Raw genomic sequence first — 17,588 nt, 5'->3', positions numbered from 1 at the left:
AAAAATAAAGCCCCAGCAATGAGAGAAGAAATAAAATATCTTCCCTCTAACTTTTGGCTAAGCTGTGCAGAAGGGTTGCAACCTGTTGCTGTCATAGCCATTCCTCTCTCCCTGCTCCATCCTGTGCTTCCTGAGCACAGTGGCAGGGAGCACAATGTAGTCCCACTGAGGAGCAGAGATTTATCTGGTTGTGCTCACATCTGCTGTCTGACAGCTACCTTAATGAATATGGTCTGGCTTATTACAGGGAGACAGTTTTGAATGAGTAATCCCATTAAAAACACAAATTTGATTGTGAAGGGACCAGATATGGTGAATAAAAGTTTGTTTGCTTTTAAATATAAATTGACTGTTCTCGATAATCTCTGAGGGATGGGAAAACATCTAAAAATATCTGAAGACCTTTCAGTTACTGTTAATGCCTTTTAATAGAAATGCTAAGCAGTGAGTTGAATTTTAGTCTCAGATCTTTGTAAAAAAAAAGCATCTCTTTGTTTTAGGAGACTGGAGTGGCAAGTCTCTTCTAATAAATTATCCCAAGACTGCTGCAAGCCTAAAGTGAAACCCATGTTGATGGGGTTTTTGTAGGGGGGGTTGGGTTTGGTTTGCTTTTTTTTTTTTTTTTTTTTTTTTTTTTGATAGTAGGCTAAAACATTGCCCACTGTTTGGATCATTTCTGCTCATAGATTTAATTCCCTGTACACTCCCCTGTGTCTCTGTTTGTGCTGGATCTCCCACAATCTATAACACATAAATCTCAATGCTGATCACAACACGTGCTCTTCTAGGCTGGGATCCTGGCTTTGCTGCATCACCTATTTCAGGAGAAGGAGTAAAATTGCCTGTAATGAGTGACTACACAATAACTTGTCTTCAGGAAAATTGGTTGTTTACTAATTCCATGAATTACTGTTGGTTTATGCTTTGAAGAAGAACGATTAATATCTCGTGTATAATGTATCTTGTCTACTGCATCTGTTTCTGTTCTCATTATCTGTAGTAAGGCATAATACTTTTGTTTTAAAATAGAAATGGAAAACAGTGAGAAGTGAGAAAAGATTTGTCAGGAGATTTTTGTTCCTTTTCCCTGTCACTGGGCACCTCTCTTCTGTCTGTGCCATTGCATTGTTTAGCCTCATTCCTCTGCGTTTCTGGTTTATTTCTGAGATCTCATAGTGGTCCCTAAACACACTGCTGCTACCTGCAGTCATGGTAGGGCTGGAGAGGAAAGAGAATATCACCATGATGTGCTCTGATGTGCTCTTTGTTCCATTCAACGCCAGAAATCAGATTTGCTTCTTGTCACTGTGTCATGTTACATGTTGATGCCTGCTGTGTTGCAGCAAGCTCACCTGAAATGTTGTTCACTTTTATTCCTTTATTTTTTACTAAGTAACTCTTTGGAAGTTGTTTTGCTCCAGCCTGAACTACTGAACAATTGATAAGATTTTATTTGCTACTCATATTTTTGCCCTCTCTTGAATTTTGCCATTGTCTTCTGGCTTTCACTGTTACTTGCAGTGATTCCTTATTAATTGTTACCTGTAAATGTAATGATTGTGTTTTCCACATGGTGAGTAGAAATCCTGCCCTCACAGTAGTCAGAGAGAGGTTTAGCATAGACTTTAACAGAGCTGGGATTTATCCTCAACAGCGACAGTGACAGTGGAGAACTTCTCTGCAACTCATTGTATCTCAGTTTTTAAAGTTTTATCTGTGTGAGGTGGATGTTGGAGAGTCACTTGGACCAGCAGGTGTTCAGTAATTTTGTGGTGCCAGTCTCTGATGTGTGCCTGGTTGGGAATCTGGGATTGTAAAGTCAAGCACCCCCACAACTGGCCCATTTTTCTGCTCTTCACTAATCAGACTGTTCTCTATCATAAATATCCAGGTCAGGACCATTAATATCTCATCCAATTGGCAATAAATCTTCTAAGTGTGGTGACGAAGATGCTGTTTATGAACATGGGGAAAAAATATTTTTAACATGTCCTTTGTATGCTTGCATCCGCCTCCCATCTCAGTTCCTCACTCTGCAGTCTGCAACACATCCTGGCTTGGTGTTCTGCATAATCATCTTGTACTTGTTCTAATCAGCTATAAAATGTGGCAGCACAGAATCGTGCCTTCCATCAGAGTCCTCAAATCTGACAGTAAAAAATTTTGGCATGAAGCAGTGACGAAACGTAACTTTACTTGGAGACAACTTCAGACTGTATGATTTATCAGTACCATAATACTTTAATGACCTTTTGGGGTTTTTTTTGACCGAAGGCATCAGTGCTTGTTCATTTTAACTCATTTTTCACCTAAAAGGCATCGTAATAATTTTTTTAAAGGCAATCATGATATATTCAGTCCTGCATTTTGCTTGCTTGTTTTGTAATTCAGTCCAAAAATCTATGATAGCTTGTATTTTCTTTTCTTTTTCACAGGTCAGTACTTTTAGATAAACTTAGGTTAACAAGATGATTAAGTCTATAGCTGGTCATATCTGTTTTCCATACAAATATTAAAATTTTGAGAGCACTTTCTCATAAGATACTACGTTTCTTGAAATTTCTTGATTTAGACCACAGGAGAGTGTTTAAATATCCACCAATTCCCAAGGCTGATGACCATTAAAAAGCACTGACACACTCTGAGTGTTTTTTAAGCTTCTTGTTGCTTCTCATGAAAAAAATAACAATGTAAATGAGTCAGAAAAAGAAGGCATGTTTTAATGAAAAACTGTCCAATGTTTTTTTCAGTCTGGCCTTGCAAAAAAGTGATACCACATCTTCTTAATCCAATGATTCCCTGCAGTATGCAAGAGGAGCTGGGCTAGGTACTCCTCTTGTGTTTCATTTATTTTGTGTATTGTTTGTTAGGCTAAAATAGCTGGCACAATCATGATAGCTGTCCAGATTGTTATACTTTGAATCTTTTTTGAAAGACATCTATATCGCAGCTGTTTGTTTCCAGCTCATGGATTTTCAGAAACCATTGTTATGTCATTTAGTAAACTCATCACTTAATTTCCACAGATGCGTATCATCTGGATTTACTGATTTGCATAGATTTAAATTTTCCAATGCCAGACCTTTTTTTTTTCTCAAATGTAACAAAAACCTCCACAACATTTGTGACAACCAAGGGTAATTTTCAAAAATGCCTTTGTTCCAATTTGAAAAAGGATTTCTCAAAAGTTTGTCGTTCGTTGTCTGAGATTAATGGGATAGGCAGGGAGAATTAAGGTGGACAAAATTAAATTAGTCCTATGGACATATATTTGCAATAACCAGAATAGGTGTGATAAATTTGATATCAAAATAGCTTCTGTCCTGATTTGGCCTCCTTGAAAATGTTAGCTAAGATTACCTGCTCTGCTCTTCTCTGCTCTGATGTGGCCTGACCTTGAGTACTGGGAGGAGATTCGGCTACCACAACATAAGAGAGACTATTAGAGAGCATCTTAACTATTAGGGAGCATCCAAAGGAGGGCAATGAAGATGGTGAAGGGAAGCCATGTGAGGATTAGCTGAGGTTACTGCATCTGTTCAGCCTGGAGAAGAGAAGACTGAGGGGAGATCTCACTGCAGTTACAACTTCCTCATGAGGGGAAGAGGAGGGGCAGGCACTGATCTCTTCTCTGTGGTCACCAGTGACAGGACCCAAGGGAAAGGCCTGAATTGTGTCAGGGGTATCAGGAAAAGGGTGTTTGGGCTCTGGCCCAGGCTCCCCCAGGAAGTGGTCACAGCACCAGCCTGGCAGGATTCAAGAAGCGTTTGGACAATGCTCTCAGGCACGTGGTGTGACTCCGGGATAATCCTGTGCAGGGCAGAAGTTGGACTCTATGATCCTTGTGAGTCCTTTCCAACTCAGGATATTCTAGGATTCTCTGATTACAGCTACTTCTTTTTTTCTCTTGGTAAGGACAAAGACTTGCAGAAAAAAACAGCAATGTTGTCTCAACTAATTTCTCTAAGACTGATGTAGATGTACTTGTATTGTAAATGCAGCCAGGGACCGAACCCTCAGCCAGAGCAGAGCACGTGTGTTCCTGTGGGCAGATCAGGATTTTTAGCACAGATCACATTGAATGCTTTTAAAATCCCACTTGCTGATTTCTGGATCATGAATTTGCTCTCTATTATTTAGGGAGGCAGTTGATGAGGCACATTCAGCTGTATTTGTCATACACCAGATGTCGGGATAGTTAAAGTCACTCAGGCTTCCTCTTGTTTTCAGCTCCTCAGCGGTTGGTCTGGGATGGTTTGCACTTGCACACATTCACACACACACACACACACACACACACACACACACACACACACACATATTATCATTTTCAAGCAAGAGTGTATGTTGTATATCCTAAATATTCATATGATTTCCCATAACACCAACTCCTAATGACTGGCAGCAGGCACACTGGATAATACCTGTGTTTTTAGCTGAACAACTCAGAGAAATCACTGGAAATCTTGGGCTTTGCAAGTGTGTTATACCCCTGCACTATTCCTTACCATCCCTTCATCCTTTCTCCCTCACCAGGAGTGGCACATGTTCCCTGCAGGCTGATTTGCAATAATCACTCCAGTAGATCTGAATGCCTTTTAAATAAAATGGAGTATCAGTGGTTTGGTGATGCCTCAGAACTCAAAATGCAAATCTCAGACGTGCTGTGAACCACTTTCAGTCATGCTTACATGCTTGTTATTAGTTCAGTGTCTTCCTCTTTTTGTCAGTTTCTCTGTCCTGACTGTAAATAGTTCTCACAAGTGGTGCCTACAAGAGCCACCATTCATTTTTGTGTGTCACTGAAGAACTGCCAAATGCAGCAGTGACCACATTTTTGCAGAGGGTGAAATGAAGCCTCTGCATACCATCTGCAAGGATCCTTCAGAGTGGAGTGCAATCAGCAAATGTGGCCCATAATTTGCTGACACCTAAACCTGCATTTTGACACATGAATGATATTTGGCACAAAAACAAGCAAAAAAAGGAAATAAATACAGATTTGGGGAAAATGAAGGAAAAACAAAACCCACCTATTTTGCTTGCACAGTCTTTTTATTTTAAGAGAAGGATTTTTTTTATTTTTACACACCCAAATGAACCTTTTTGTCCTTTTCAGCTCACTTAATGTATCCATCTTTCTGTCTCCTCGCCAGGCCACCTGTAGAGGACAGCCAGACGCTGCTGACACCAGTGGTGAGCTGTGGCCCACCAGGAGCCCTGCTAACCCGGCCCGTCATTTTAACCATGCACCACTGTGCAGAGCCAAACACGGAGGACTGGCAGATCCAGCTGAAGCACCAGGCTGCCCAGGGACCATGGGAGGTGAGGCTCCAGAGCTCCAGCCTGTGTGCTGGCTGCATGCAGGGCTCTCTGCTAGTCCTTTACTTGCCTTTCTGAATCCGAACACCTGTATTTTGGGCTTTCCATGACTGCTGCACATGACTGATACAGGCAGGCAGGAGTGCCCTTCCCTACAAGATGTCTAAGCTGCTTTGTGCCCATTCAGAGATCTGCCTTGGGGCACTTTGGCACCTCCCAGTACCAGCAGGTTTCCATGGTGGGAGCCTGAGGGGGTTCCTTGCCAGTAGTATAGCAGGAGAATGTCCCAAGGCAGTGTGGCAAAAGGATCTTACCACAATAACTGGAGCATAAAGTGATGCCTTCAGCAGGGATGGGCCATCTTGACAGAGCCCTCCTTTCCAGCTCTGTGCTCCTAGGTCCCTGCTGCCACCAGTTTGGTCTCATAATTAATTTGGCAAGGGCACTTTCTCCTACTGGTAAATTTAATAAGGTCAGGGTGGCTTCTGGAGGCAGTTGGGCTGACAGCAGCAGAAGTGCCATGTCCAGCATTGTCTTCAAAAGCCTCTCGTGTTTGGCCTCCTGCCTGTGGCACTGGCTCTTCCTCCTGCTGGGAGGGAGCATGCAGCAAGCACAGCTCTGTCTCGCCAGCTAATCTGCACCCCACAGCCCAACTCGTGGCACCACACGTGTGTCCCTTATTTGTGGCTGTGTGTTAACTGGCACCTCTTCATTTTCCCCCCATCCTCCTCCTGCCCTCGGCACAGGTCGCTCTGCCAGCCCTGCACACACCCTGGTGTGGCCATCTCACAGCAATCTTCTTCCTCCTGTCAGCTCTGGAGCAGCTCCTCCAAGCTGAGCCTCACACACATGTGTGCACACACATTCATGCGCACCCTGCAGCATCACTCGGTGCAGCACCTCCTGCCAGAGCCACGCCATGGAGCAGCACCTTGCTCTCCAAAAAGATTGTGCCATCACTGCAAACGTGGCAGGTTTGCCTCTCCTGAGACCAAGGGAGCCAAGCTTAATGCCTAATGCCAGCTGGGCCCACTTTTGTCAGCTGCCAGGTGTGTACATTGTTCTGCAGAGCTGCAGGCAGCAGGGATGAAGTGGACAAGGTGTGCTGAGCGTCGTGTGGCGCGTAGTGGCTTTGCAAGAGGCGGTTGTCACGCTGCTGACCTTTCACTTCTGCTCCCTCTTAGAGCCATTCAAAGCACCTTGTGTTGCGTGCAGGATATTACACGCAGGGTTGAATGGAGAAATTAGCAGGGGAGCTGTTTTCCTGCATGCCCAGGGTGGGGAGGTCATCTGCATTCAGGCAGTGTTTTTTTCCTCATCCTGCAGTCTTGTCACAGAGGATTATTCTGAGGAAGCAGCAGGTGATATTTCATATAGATGTGGTATTTGGCTGTCACAGAGGTTACTTCCTTCCCTGAGTTTTTATAACTCCTTATTGTCGTGCTTAGGAGGTGAAGGGCAGTTATTTATTCAGCATGCCTGAGACTACTGATGCTGAATCATGGTCACCAAATGATTAGTTCTGCAATATCTCTTTCAATAAAGTCTTGGTGATATTTTCATTATTTGCCTAACTCTACCCAGGACTTTAAAAGCAGGAGTGAAGACAGGGGCAGTATTTGACCTCCAACATCATCACCAGCTCCCCAGAGAAATCTAGTCCCTATGTCTATGCAGGAGAAAAGCTGGAAGCAGGACATTTAGACCTGGATTAATCTGAGGGGCAAACAGAAAGGACTTTTTGCATCATCCAGGCTTGAAAGGGGCATTGCTGCCTGAAAGGAGAGCAGCTCTGAGGAGTCACATGCTGTAACTTGGCCTCTTTCTCTCCTAGGATGTGGTGGTGGTCGGAGAGGAAAACTTCACCACCCCGTGCTATATCCAGCTGGACCCAGAGGCCTGCCATATCCTGACAGAAACCCTCAGCACCTATGCCTTGGTGGGACAGTCAATCACCAAGGCAGCAGCCAAACGTCTCAAACTGGCCATCTTTGGACCGCTGTCCTGCTCGTCCTTGGAGTACAGCATCCGGGTCTACTGCCTCGACGACACGCAGGATGCTCTTAAGGTGGTTCTTGATCTCCCTCTCCCTCCCCAGTTGCCACAGGACTGCATTCATAACAGAGAATGGACCCTCTGCTCCTTGTATTCATGCTCCCTGTGTTATTTTTCTGATTAGAAGAAGAGCTTGACAGCAAGCTGCTGTTTTACAGTTTAACCCTCACACGCTGTAAATTGTCCTTTGCATAGGGATCTCACACTCTTTTCCACCCACCAGTCTTTTCTCCTTTGTTTACCTGTATCATATCCTGAATCCTAAGGTTTTTGCATTATTAAAAGGCCATAAGGTACACAGGGCTTCATTCGTTATTCATGTATTTTTAATGCTAAGTGCCAGCTCCCCAGAGATGGGAAAACATATAAATGCTTCTTTGTAAATACTTGATAATGATAAAAGAAGCTTCTGGCCGTTAATCACTGCCTGCTTTCATACTGCTTTATTACACCCCTTCACGTGCAGCTTTTTGTGTTGGGAATTCACAAGTGGAATAAAGCAAAGCTGCTGCTGTCCCTAACTGGATAGCCTTACTCTCCCTGCATAATTCTGGCATTCACACAAATGCACGCTCACTACATGCAGGTGAGCAGAGAGGTAACTGTGCTCGCTATTTCTCTTTATAAATACCTGTATTTATACAGAAGGTATCTATACGAGATGCCCTCATGAAATATGTAGCTCCAACTGCACAACTGAGTTTAATAAAAGGAGGGGATTTTCCTTTAGCTGTAGGTAGTGCTACTTCACTTCTTTGTGGCAAAGTAATTTCGAAGCCTGACTAAGCAGTCATCCTGCTGCTGTACATGCTTTTCTTTTCCCCAGTTCTAGCTGGGAATTATTGGGATTTAAACCCAAATACACTGGCTGGGAGATGTTTGTGTTTTTCAGAACAGTGACTTCTATCACTGAGAGCAGCACACTTGCTTGTCCTCCCTGACACTATCTGATATTGCCTGCCTAGTCTTTGCCGAGAGAGCGCTCTTGTGTGTGTAAGGAAACAAAGTATAAGGGTTGAAGCAGGCATATGGTGACTTCAGCATGGTTTTGTCCTCTGGGAGCTTGGTCTTTGTCACTGCATTGGTGTTACCAATCTTTTAGAAACAATTCTTTTCCCTGGTCTGATTTCCCTTTTGTTTTTCCTGTTAAAAAAAAAAAAAAAGTGAAAAGGATCTTTCATAGCCATCAAGCTTCAAAGGTCCTGATGGTTTTATGCCTGTGCTGCATAATACAATTTTCCATGGGTTTGACAAGGCCTGAGGTAATAATAACTGAGTTGGAGGAGCCTTGGCCAGCCAGCTAATGCAGTCAGAGCTGAGGAATCTAATTAGGAATTACTCAGGAGCTGTTGGTCTGTTTCTAATAGACTGTAGTGAGAGTTGTGTGGTAAAGTTAATACAATTCAGTGCAACAGCAGAAGGGATCAAGAAAGGCACACAGGGGAGCCATCCTTCACCTGAGAAGCTGCAGCCACAATTTGGGAAGGCAACTGGTCAGTCCTTGGGATCCTGCTGCAGTTAGACCCCAAAGTGAGACTGCAGATTAGAGAGGAAAGGTAAGCAAAGTCAGGAGGCCACCATCCCAGTCTGCTTTTTTACATCCAGCTCATGCATTTTAATTTTCTTTCTCTTTGACATTTCCACCCCAAGACTGGGGGGGCACCCCTGGGGTTCAAGACCCAGCCAGCTGGTGATTTGCAGGAAGACAAGCACATCTACTTGCTAGCCACAGACTCTTATGAATGCATGAACTGCCCTTCTTTGGAAATGTAAGGAAGGAGAAGATTGAGGGAAAAGAAGCCTAACAGACCAGCTGTAGATAAGTAAAATAGGTGTAGCTGGAAGGGCTGGCTATGGTCCAGTGTGTATAAGCAGGCATGTACAAACTGGTGCATACAAACCAGTGTGTAGTAAACATCCCTGTGTGACAGTTTTGTGTAGACTCAGTCTGTGTGACAGTGTTGTGTAGACTCAGTCTATAACTATTTGGATAGAAGAAAAAAAGGCTGGGGTATTTGGCATGTGCTTTCACAGCAGCTGGTACTGCAGCAGCCTCTGCTGTGCTGAGAGGACATCCTTGGCACTAGTGTATTGCCAAAGGGAAGGCATTCACAGGGCAGTTACCACTGGGTGTGGGGACAAGGCATGCAGACAGGGCTGGGCCAGCAGATCCTGACATCAGAAGTATTTCAGAGAGAAAACAAAAGTTGTAAGCAGCGGGTGAAGCACCAGCTGCAACATCTCCATGTCTTGAGGCTGGCTGCTCTGGGCAAAGCACAGCAAGGATAGGGAAGAAAAATATTCCCATATTGCATTGCCTGAGCTTTGGAAGAGCCTTTGTAGGGGATTGTGTGTATTTTTTAATAGACAACCAAATGCATTCTGTTATTATTTACAACCAGGAATGAGTGTGCCATATGCTGAATGTGTTTTAACAGCCACCAAAGGAAGACAAGTAGTTGCAGCATAAAGCTCAGTGCAGTGTTTATCCAGCAGACTTTTCCCTCTCATCACGCAGAGTAAGCACTCGCAGCTGAGCTGCCGGCACCCGCAGTACAGTAGGGAAGTGCAATGATTTGCCATCAATAAGGGCTTGGTTATTGTGGGAGCAGCTCAGTGAAGTTCCTGGCAGCCATGGAGCAGCATGGGCTCAGAGCTGATCACACATGCAGCATCCTCTGCACCACAGGGTCCTGAGCCACCTGGATGGGATGTTCACAAAAATGCCTTTTAGGCAAGGATGAGGGGAGTTGTGACCTTCAGTGCTGGCCTCTCTTTTTGAGGTTAATTTTTGCACTTTGAAGAGGATACCCAAGGTTAAAAAAAAAAGAAAAGAAAGAAAAAGGAAAAAGTAATAACATGATAACTATAAAGAAATCCATCTGCTTTGCTCTCTTTATTGATGTGTGCCTTTGAGATTAAGGTATGTGACCTGTGTGTGGCAGCGGCTGAGCAGCCAGATACATGGAAACAGCTGCCTCCCACACTGGGAGCTTGTGAAGGACTTCTGGCTGTAGCAGGGTGACATTCCCCAAACTGTCTTGTGATGCACAGCAGGTGTCTTCAAAAAAACACCCAAAAATGGGCACAATAGGCCTGTAATTTTCTCCCTGTTATTTAATTTTTTTTCTTTTACTGAAGAAAGGCACAGCTTGGACTGAACACCGTTGTTTGCTTGCACTCCTTTAATGAAGCAGCCCAAGCTGTGGCTGTTCTGGTGCCACAGGTGAAGGAGTGATGCTTTACAGAGCTCCCTCTCCTAGGAAATAACCCCTGCCTTGCAGAGTGGTGAGAGACAGTGGGTAGGGTGACCACAAGCAACATGCAGCTCAGGTTTTGGCTCAGGAGGAGCCAGCCAGCAGGATAAGCACTGCTCCAAAAAAAGGCCGTATGGCAGGAGCCAGCCAGCATGTTTGAAGGGCTGTGCAAGTCATGGCTCCAAATTAATTCTGAATAATTTAGCTAAATGGCATGGGAGAAGCATGGGCTGCTTGGCATCCTCCAGTTCAAGCCTATGGAAGGGTTACAGTGGCCTGGGGCGGCTACCAGAAGTGGGTTGTTGAAACTAGAAACACAGATAAGGTGGGTGGGATGGTGCAGCATCACGGTGCACTTTTCCCCCACAGTAGTGCAGCTCCCAGAGCTGGTGCAGCATGGGCAGGAGCAGTTTTTTTGGCACACCTGCCCCACATGTCTGAGAGGTGACATCTGCAATTAGCTCTCACAGTTCCACAAGTCATCTTCTGGACCTTCCAGGGAGGTAATTGGAACATAATGAAGATCTATAGTAATCAGATAATTACTATCGATTGCTCTTTAGACATCTTGATGAAGTAATTAGGTGGCACTGGAAAGAAGCTGGAACTGATTCATTGGCATAACCTTAATCTGAAAGGTTTCCTGATTTTGTTTCTTTTCCTCTAATGGCCAATAAAAGAACATTGGTTTAGCTTCAGGATCTGCCAGATGCTTTTCTTATATGCTTACTACCTCCCTCCATGTGGTCAGGAGCAGCTTAGCTAAAATGGGGGCTCCTTTATTTGGCCTGGGGCAGAATCCCAGTTTTATGTGCTACTGTATTCCTTGAGCATTTCCACTGTGTGTGATTGTCTTTAGCCACATGAGACTGGTTGGCTGGTTGACTCCTTTAATTAAATGTGACTGAGATTGGTTATGTTGGTGTCTAATGGGGCTCATAGAAGTGCCTTTATACTTGCTTCTTCCATGTGGTCCACAATTAGGCTGTTTGTGGACAACATTCCACTGTGGTCTTATTAATTACAAGTTTATATTTAGCTTCATAAAATGACCAGACTCTTGGCTTGCTAGCTTTTAACTGCATGATCAATATTTCAGTAGCCCTGAACCTGTGTATTCATATGAACAAAATGCTCCATCACTGTCTCTTGGGCTGTTTTCATGCCATCCTGCTGGCCAGTGTCAGGGCTGGTATCTATCTCCTGTACTGCTCTGCATGGAGCAGGAGACCATGAGCTGACAGACCAGTGGTATGCACAAGTCCCATGTCAGTAGGACCTACACAAATAAGAGTTTCCAAAAAGCAGTAGTAAAGCTACCATTAGATGTCCAGTCTGATGTGTAATGGAGATTGATCTATTTCTCTACTCAAACAGTGACTGCATGCAAAGTCTTCACATTCCATTGAATAGCATAGAATTGAGCTTCTGCTTACAGGACATGGGAGAGAACACTGTGTCTCCCTGCTGGACTGCTCCTGGATGAAGGAGGTGAGAGGGTTACAGTTCCAGTTCACAGGGACACACAATTCTGTGTGATTCTGTACAGTTCTGTAACCTTCTGACACAGGTTACAGCATCTACAGCACACAACCTTGAGGACTCAGAGGACCAGTGTGCTGTCTTGATAAAAGCTGACCACTTTCTTCTTTTTATCCCAATACTGCAGGAGGTCCTCCAGCTTGAGCAGCAGATGGGTGGGCAGCTTTTGGAAGAGCCTAAAGCTTTGCATTTCAAGGGAAGCACCCACAACCTCCGTCTGTCCATTCATGACATTGCCCATTCTCTCTGGAAGAGCAAGCTGCTGGCTAAATACCAGGTGAGCATAACATAATGTACACATTGGATACTAGCAGTGAGGCTTAAAGAAATACTGTCACACACAGGTGTGTTTAAAAAACACCAGGAGTCAGCCTGTAGTTCCATAGACATTTTTTTCCCTGAGCCATTTGCAGTCACATTAGCATGGAGCCTGCAGTCCGTACACATAGCATCCATGCCTTGGTCCCAAATCCCTCCCTGACTATACTTTTTTGCTTTCCTCCTGCAGGAAATTCCCTTTTACCACATCTGGACTGGATGTCAGAGGAACCTGCACTGCACCTTCACACTGGAAAGGTTCAGTCTGAATACCCAGGAGCTGGTGTGCAAACTGTGTGTGCGGCAGGTCGAAGGAGAAGGACAGATCTTCCAGCTTAACTGCTCTGTCTCAGAGGTAAATGACACTTGTGTACTTTTCTATCCAACTGCAGGAATATGAGACAGCTGAGAAGGTAAAACCTTTCCCATTGGGACCTCTTTAGTGCTTCCCATTTTGCTCCTGACTGCTGGTATGGACATAAAGAATAGAACAAGTAATTGATCTGTCACTCCTGTTGCATTTTTCCTTAGTTTCTCTCATCTGGAAAGAAGCATCCCTCCTTCAAAGGTTGGAGGTTTCTCTGCTAGTGCTGCCTTTCTGTGTCTGTCTGGAGGAGCTCTTTGCCTACCACTCCCTAAAACATTTCGTGAAGCTCTTATGGTCCTGTTTCCTTGGCAGTCCATGAGACCCAGTATGTTTGATAGTTCCCTGAAGAGAGAGAAAAGAGAATAGGAAAATGCCAGTGCTGTGTGTTCCATGAGCTGCTCCCACGTAATAGCTGCTGTGCAATAGGAAATATCAGATGGTCTGGTTGCAGTAACTTTTCTCCTTGTATTTTGCTACTACTACAAATCCTGACTTTTTTCTTTGGCAATTTTTCTTTTGATGGCTGACATTTTCCAGAAGAAATACTATCATAAGTTTACTAATGCTGTGTAGCACCTGGAGAATTTTAGCTCCAGGGGGCAGTCAAGCTTGGGGCTGAGATGGAGCAGCAAATTCAGGTGTGAAGTGGCATTGACTTCAGTGAATGTGCTGGTGGGTTTTATCCCTGGTACCCTTGGCAGCTATGAGGAGCAGGCTCTCAGGTGGCAATTACTGCTGGCTGGCTTGGGGCAGGGCTGCGAGAGCAGACATGAAAGTTGCTTGTGCTGTAGGGCTCTGACAGTGAGCACCATTACCCAAACATCTGCTTGGTTAGTGGGTGTAAAGTTACAGATTCATCTGGGGACTACACAGCATTAAGGACAGATGGTAAAACAAGCATCATAAACAATTATTGCAATAAGTGCCGCATTGAGGTAATCACTAATTTAACCTCACAGAGAAGAGAAAGAGCTGAAAGTAACTTTAATGAAATGCAAGTATACACTATAATCATCTTCAGCTGGTTGTGGGTAATAGGGCCTGGTAATAGATTCAGAACAGGATAATATTCTTGTCTTGTGCTGTGATCCTATCCATCAAGGATGAATAGAGGGAGTGAACAATACCACTGTGATCAAGGCTGCCTCCTGCAAAATTGCCCCTCATTGTTGACACCTTGTGATGTTCCCAAACTCCAGCAAGGAACAGGAGGCTTGGGCTGCTAAAAGCTGGGATATAGGGTCAGCTAGGGAAAAATCCTATAACTCAAAGATTTGATGAAAGGGTAATCGCCTGAAAGGGTAACAACTGCAACTTGGAAACCCATGTATGCCTCTAGAAGCCTGATAAAGACATCAGACCAGGCATCAGGAAATCATAGCTCTGGTTCCTTACATTTTCTTCTCAGTTTAGGCTAGTGGTATCCAGCTAGCAGTTAGGCATTGCAGGACTGTGCTGGCATCTTTCCTTATTGCTGCATCTGTCTCTCTGCCACTGTCACCCTGCGATAAAAATTTAGTAACACAGTTTCCTGAATCCTCCCTTGATGGGCTTTCTTTTTAGTCCACTGCAAAGGATGTAAAACTTCTGCAGATTAAACTGTCTTATACTGGCTTAATACAGTGTCTACCACTGGGACTGCAAAAATACAAATGCAGTGAGTGCCAAAACACGCACATTTGTAAACCAGGAGGAAAACTGTGATAAAGGTTTCCCCTGATTTATTTTTGAAGCTCTGTTTTTATCTGGTACCATTGATGCTCATGCAGAGGAGCCACAGGACAATGCTGCAGATACCTGGGCCCCTTCTGCAGCAATCCTGAAGCCCCTGGGGCTGCAGGCCACCTAGAGAGCCAGGGCAGCACTTGTGTCCTTAGGCCCAGAAGATAAAGAAAAGGTTATCTGTCTGCAATGCCACTGCCAGCACCCCACTGCCACTTCTGACCTCCCAGTGTGGGTGAGCCTGCACGCAGCACCAGCGTCAGGCACATCATCTTCCTGGCTCCTGGGCAGTACCTGCTGCCAGGTTTTGGGTGCTGGGGTTGGCAGCACCCCAGGCAGTCTGTGATCCATGGCTTTGGCACCCAAGAACAGATGCCACATTCAACATGTTAATTGGGGACATTACAGGGTTGTGTAAATCTTCCTCAGTTACAAATTTCACTGATTGCCTAAAATGCCAAGCCTTTAACAAAAAAAAAACAAAAAAACCAAAAAAAACCACCAACAACTTAAAAAACCAAACAAAAAAAAAAAAAAAGGCCAAAAAATTCATCTTTATACAGTGGAAGAAAATTATTGGTGTATATAAAAGAGTAGAGCCAGAAGGTCTAATTCTGTGCATTGCTTAGGGACACTGGCTCTTCCCTTTCCATCTCTGAATACATTTTTGGGGGGTAAACCAGAGATTGCACAGGACTGTGAGCAGCTCCAGGAAAATCCTTGGGGGGTTTGTGATTACAGCTTCAGCCAGGAGCTGCCTGGTTTTAGGACTGTTTCAGGTATTACAGCTCCTTCCCAACAGCCAGTTTGACACGAAGCAACAAGACAGTTCACAGAGGAGAAAACAAATTGATATTTAATGACAAGTCTTTAGCATGAGTGTTTCTGGCTGCCTGGGGCTGTGATCTGGCAGAGGGGGAGAAGAAGCAACTCCCCCATTTCTCCTAGAAAAAGAAAACCAAATTGTAAAATAGACTGAGCAGAATTAGGGCAGAACCAGCCATGTTTGCTGCTTTTTCTATCATGGTCCCTGCAGGACCTCACTGTTCCTAAACAAGCCCAACCATCCAAATTTACCAGCTATCATTGTCCCACCAGCTACCAAGCCTTTGGACACGGAAGCCATCCAGGCCAAGAAGAAGACAAAATCCTTGCCCAGAGGAGCCAAATGCTGTTGTTCTCAGTGGTATTAGCACTGGTGCCATAGGGACCCCTCCAGCTGGGAGGACCACATCAAAGAGCATCAACACCACACCTGCAGGGGACAAGCTGGCTTTGGGGGTGACTTTTCCTTGAAACACTTGCTGCCACACTGCCTTGGAGCACAGCATGTGTCTTGGGGAGAGGGGGCGATGCCCCCACCTACCCCACCCCCTGCTCTGAGCACATGCTCTCCATCTATTTCCAGAGTCACAGTCACAAGCAGATGAGGGCTCAGCTTGTGCCTGGGGTGGTACTGACTGTTTGTCTGTGGTCTGCACGGCAGTGGAGGCTTCAGAGAGCTTGGGTGCTGCCAGAGGGATCTCAGTAGTGAGAGCTTGTGTTGTGGTTTGAATTTATTTTATTGATTCCTTGTTAAGTGGTATGTTCTGTTGTACCCCCATGTTCTCCCTGAGTTGGCTTACCCCTGGGTTTTAGCTTCCCTCAAAGCTGTCCCTCATGCCATTCCCTACCCTTTGGTCCAGCTCTTTCCCTGCCTGTCAAGGCAACCCAGCCCTTGATTCCCAAACCTTCTCTGCCACTGAAACCTCAGGCCAATCCCTGTCTGCAACACCCCTTTGGAATTCCCCTACTCCTCGAAGTCCCACTGGCCCATGTGACCCATCCTCTCCACCCTCCTGTCTCAATTTACCCCAGACACTTGATATAATCCATCTCTTCCTCCCTCGAGGATTCCCTATTGGTTAGCTGTTTGTATGCACCCCCGACTTGTGTCTGAACAAAACCCATTGCACAAGGGAGCTGGAGGGGTTTTTTTGTCCTGCTCCCTTCACCTGTGATAAACTGTTCCTTGTGGAAAAACAAAAGATCAGCTGGCACCCAACCTGCTGTGTCAGCTGATACTATCCACTGGAGTCTTTAGCAAGCTCTTTTGGTTCACCAGCAGCCATGCCAAGGTGTATGGAACAACTCCAGGATGAATCCACCAGGAGCTGAACTTCAGAGCTGCGGCTCTATGAGCCGGGTGCTGGCTTGCTGGGACACTGGGGCTTGGGAAGATGCTGGGAAGGGGGTCTTGTCAGCCATGCCAGGAAACCCAGCTCTGCTCTAGTAGTAACAACTTGCTCTGAAATGTGTCCAAGTGACTGTTCCTTCATTATTTCCAGTAAGTGATTAATAAAGCTGGCCATTTTGTCCAGCTATAGTAATATTTACCTTCAAAAAAAAAAAAAAAAAGGAAAAAAAAATTTTTGTCTACCCAAAGCTGATTATAAATATTTCTGGTTTTCAGTGGACTAACATGTTAATGTTGATGTTTACTACATTTAGCAGAGGGCTGCAAGTTAAAGCCCTGAGTCTCAGAGGATGTAGTTCTACCATTGTCTGTTCACTCAGCAACAAAACTGATGGGTTGTTCAGGCTTTTTTTCTGTCTTTCCAATCTCAGGAACCTACTGGCATTGATTATCCTCCCATGGACTCAGCGGGCACCATCACCACCATCGTGGGGCCCAGTGCTTTCAGCATCCCCCACCCCATAAGGCAGAAGCTGTGCAGCAGCCTGGATGCTCCCCAGACCAGGGGCCACGACTGGCGCATGCTGGCCCACAAGCTGAAACTGGACAGGTGAGCAGGGTTACCCACATGTGGTCAGGCAGGGAAGCTCCTGGGGAGGGGGGGTATGTGCAAAACCATCCTGCTGCAAGTCCCACTGAAAGCACATGGACACACTGCTCATGCTGACCAAACAGGGGATGAGCACCTTGACAGCACCAAAAACAGGGGCGGGTTGAAATCATATGAATTTCCATGCAGCTCAAAACCAGCAAGTTTCCTTTTGGCTCA

The 17,588-nt window shown here is 45.1% G+C and overlaps 1 protein-coding gene across 1 annotated transcript in view; it reads left to right on the top strand.

Annotated features, from left to right (window-relative positions):
- The window catches only part of UNC5C (unc-5 netrin receptor C), a 243,763-nt gene that overhangs the window by 225,150 nt on the left and 1,025 nt on the right, over nucleotides 1-17,588 (top strand). Inside the window, exons 12-16 of the mRNA XM_009101296.4 lie at nucleotides 5,157-5,325; nucleotides 7,157-7,390; nucleotides 12,304-12,453; nucleotides 12,685-12,849; nucleotides 17,191-17,369. Coding sequence (XP_009099544.3) covers nucleotides 5,157-5,325; nucleotides 7,157-7,390; nucleotides 12,304-12,453; nucleotides 12,685-12,849; nucleotides 17,191-17,369 — 897 coding nt within the window. The remainder of the gene's footprint in view (nucleotides 1-5,156; nucleotides 5,326-7,156; nucleotides 7,391-12,303; nucleotides 12,454-12,684; nucleotides 12,850-17,190; nucleotides 17,370-17,588) is intronic.

Source organism: Serinus canaria, chromosome 4 (assembly GCF_022539315.1).
Source record: "Serinus canaria isolate serCan28SL12 chromosome 4, serCan2020, whole genome shotgun sequence".
Taxonomy (NCBI): Eukaryota; Metazoa; Chordata; class Aves; order Passeriformes; family Fringillidae; genus Serinus; species Serinus canaria.
This window is presented reverse-complemented; position numbering and strand designations above follow the sequence as displayed.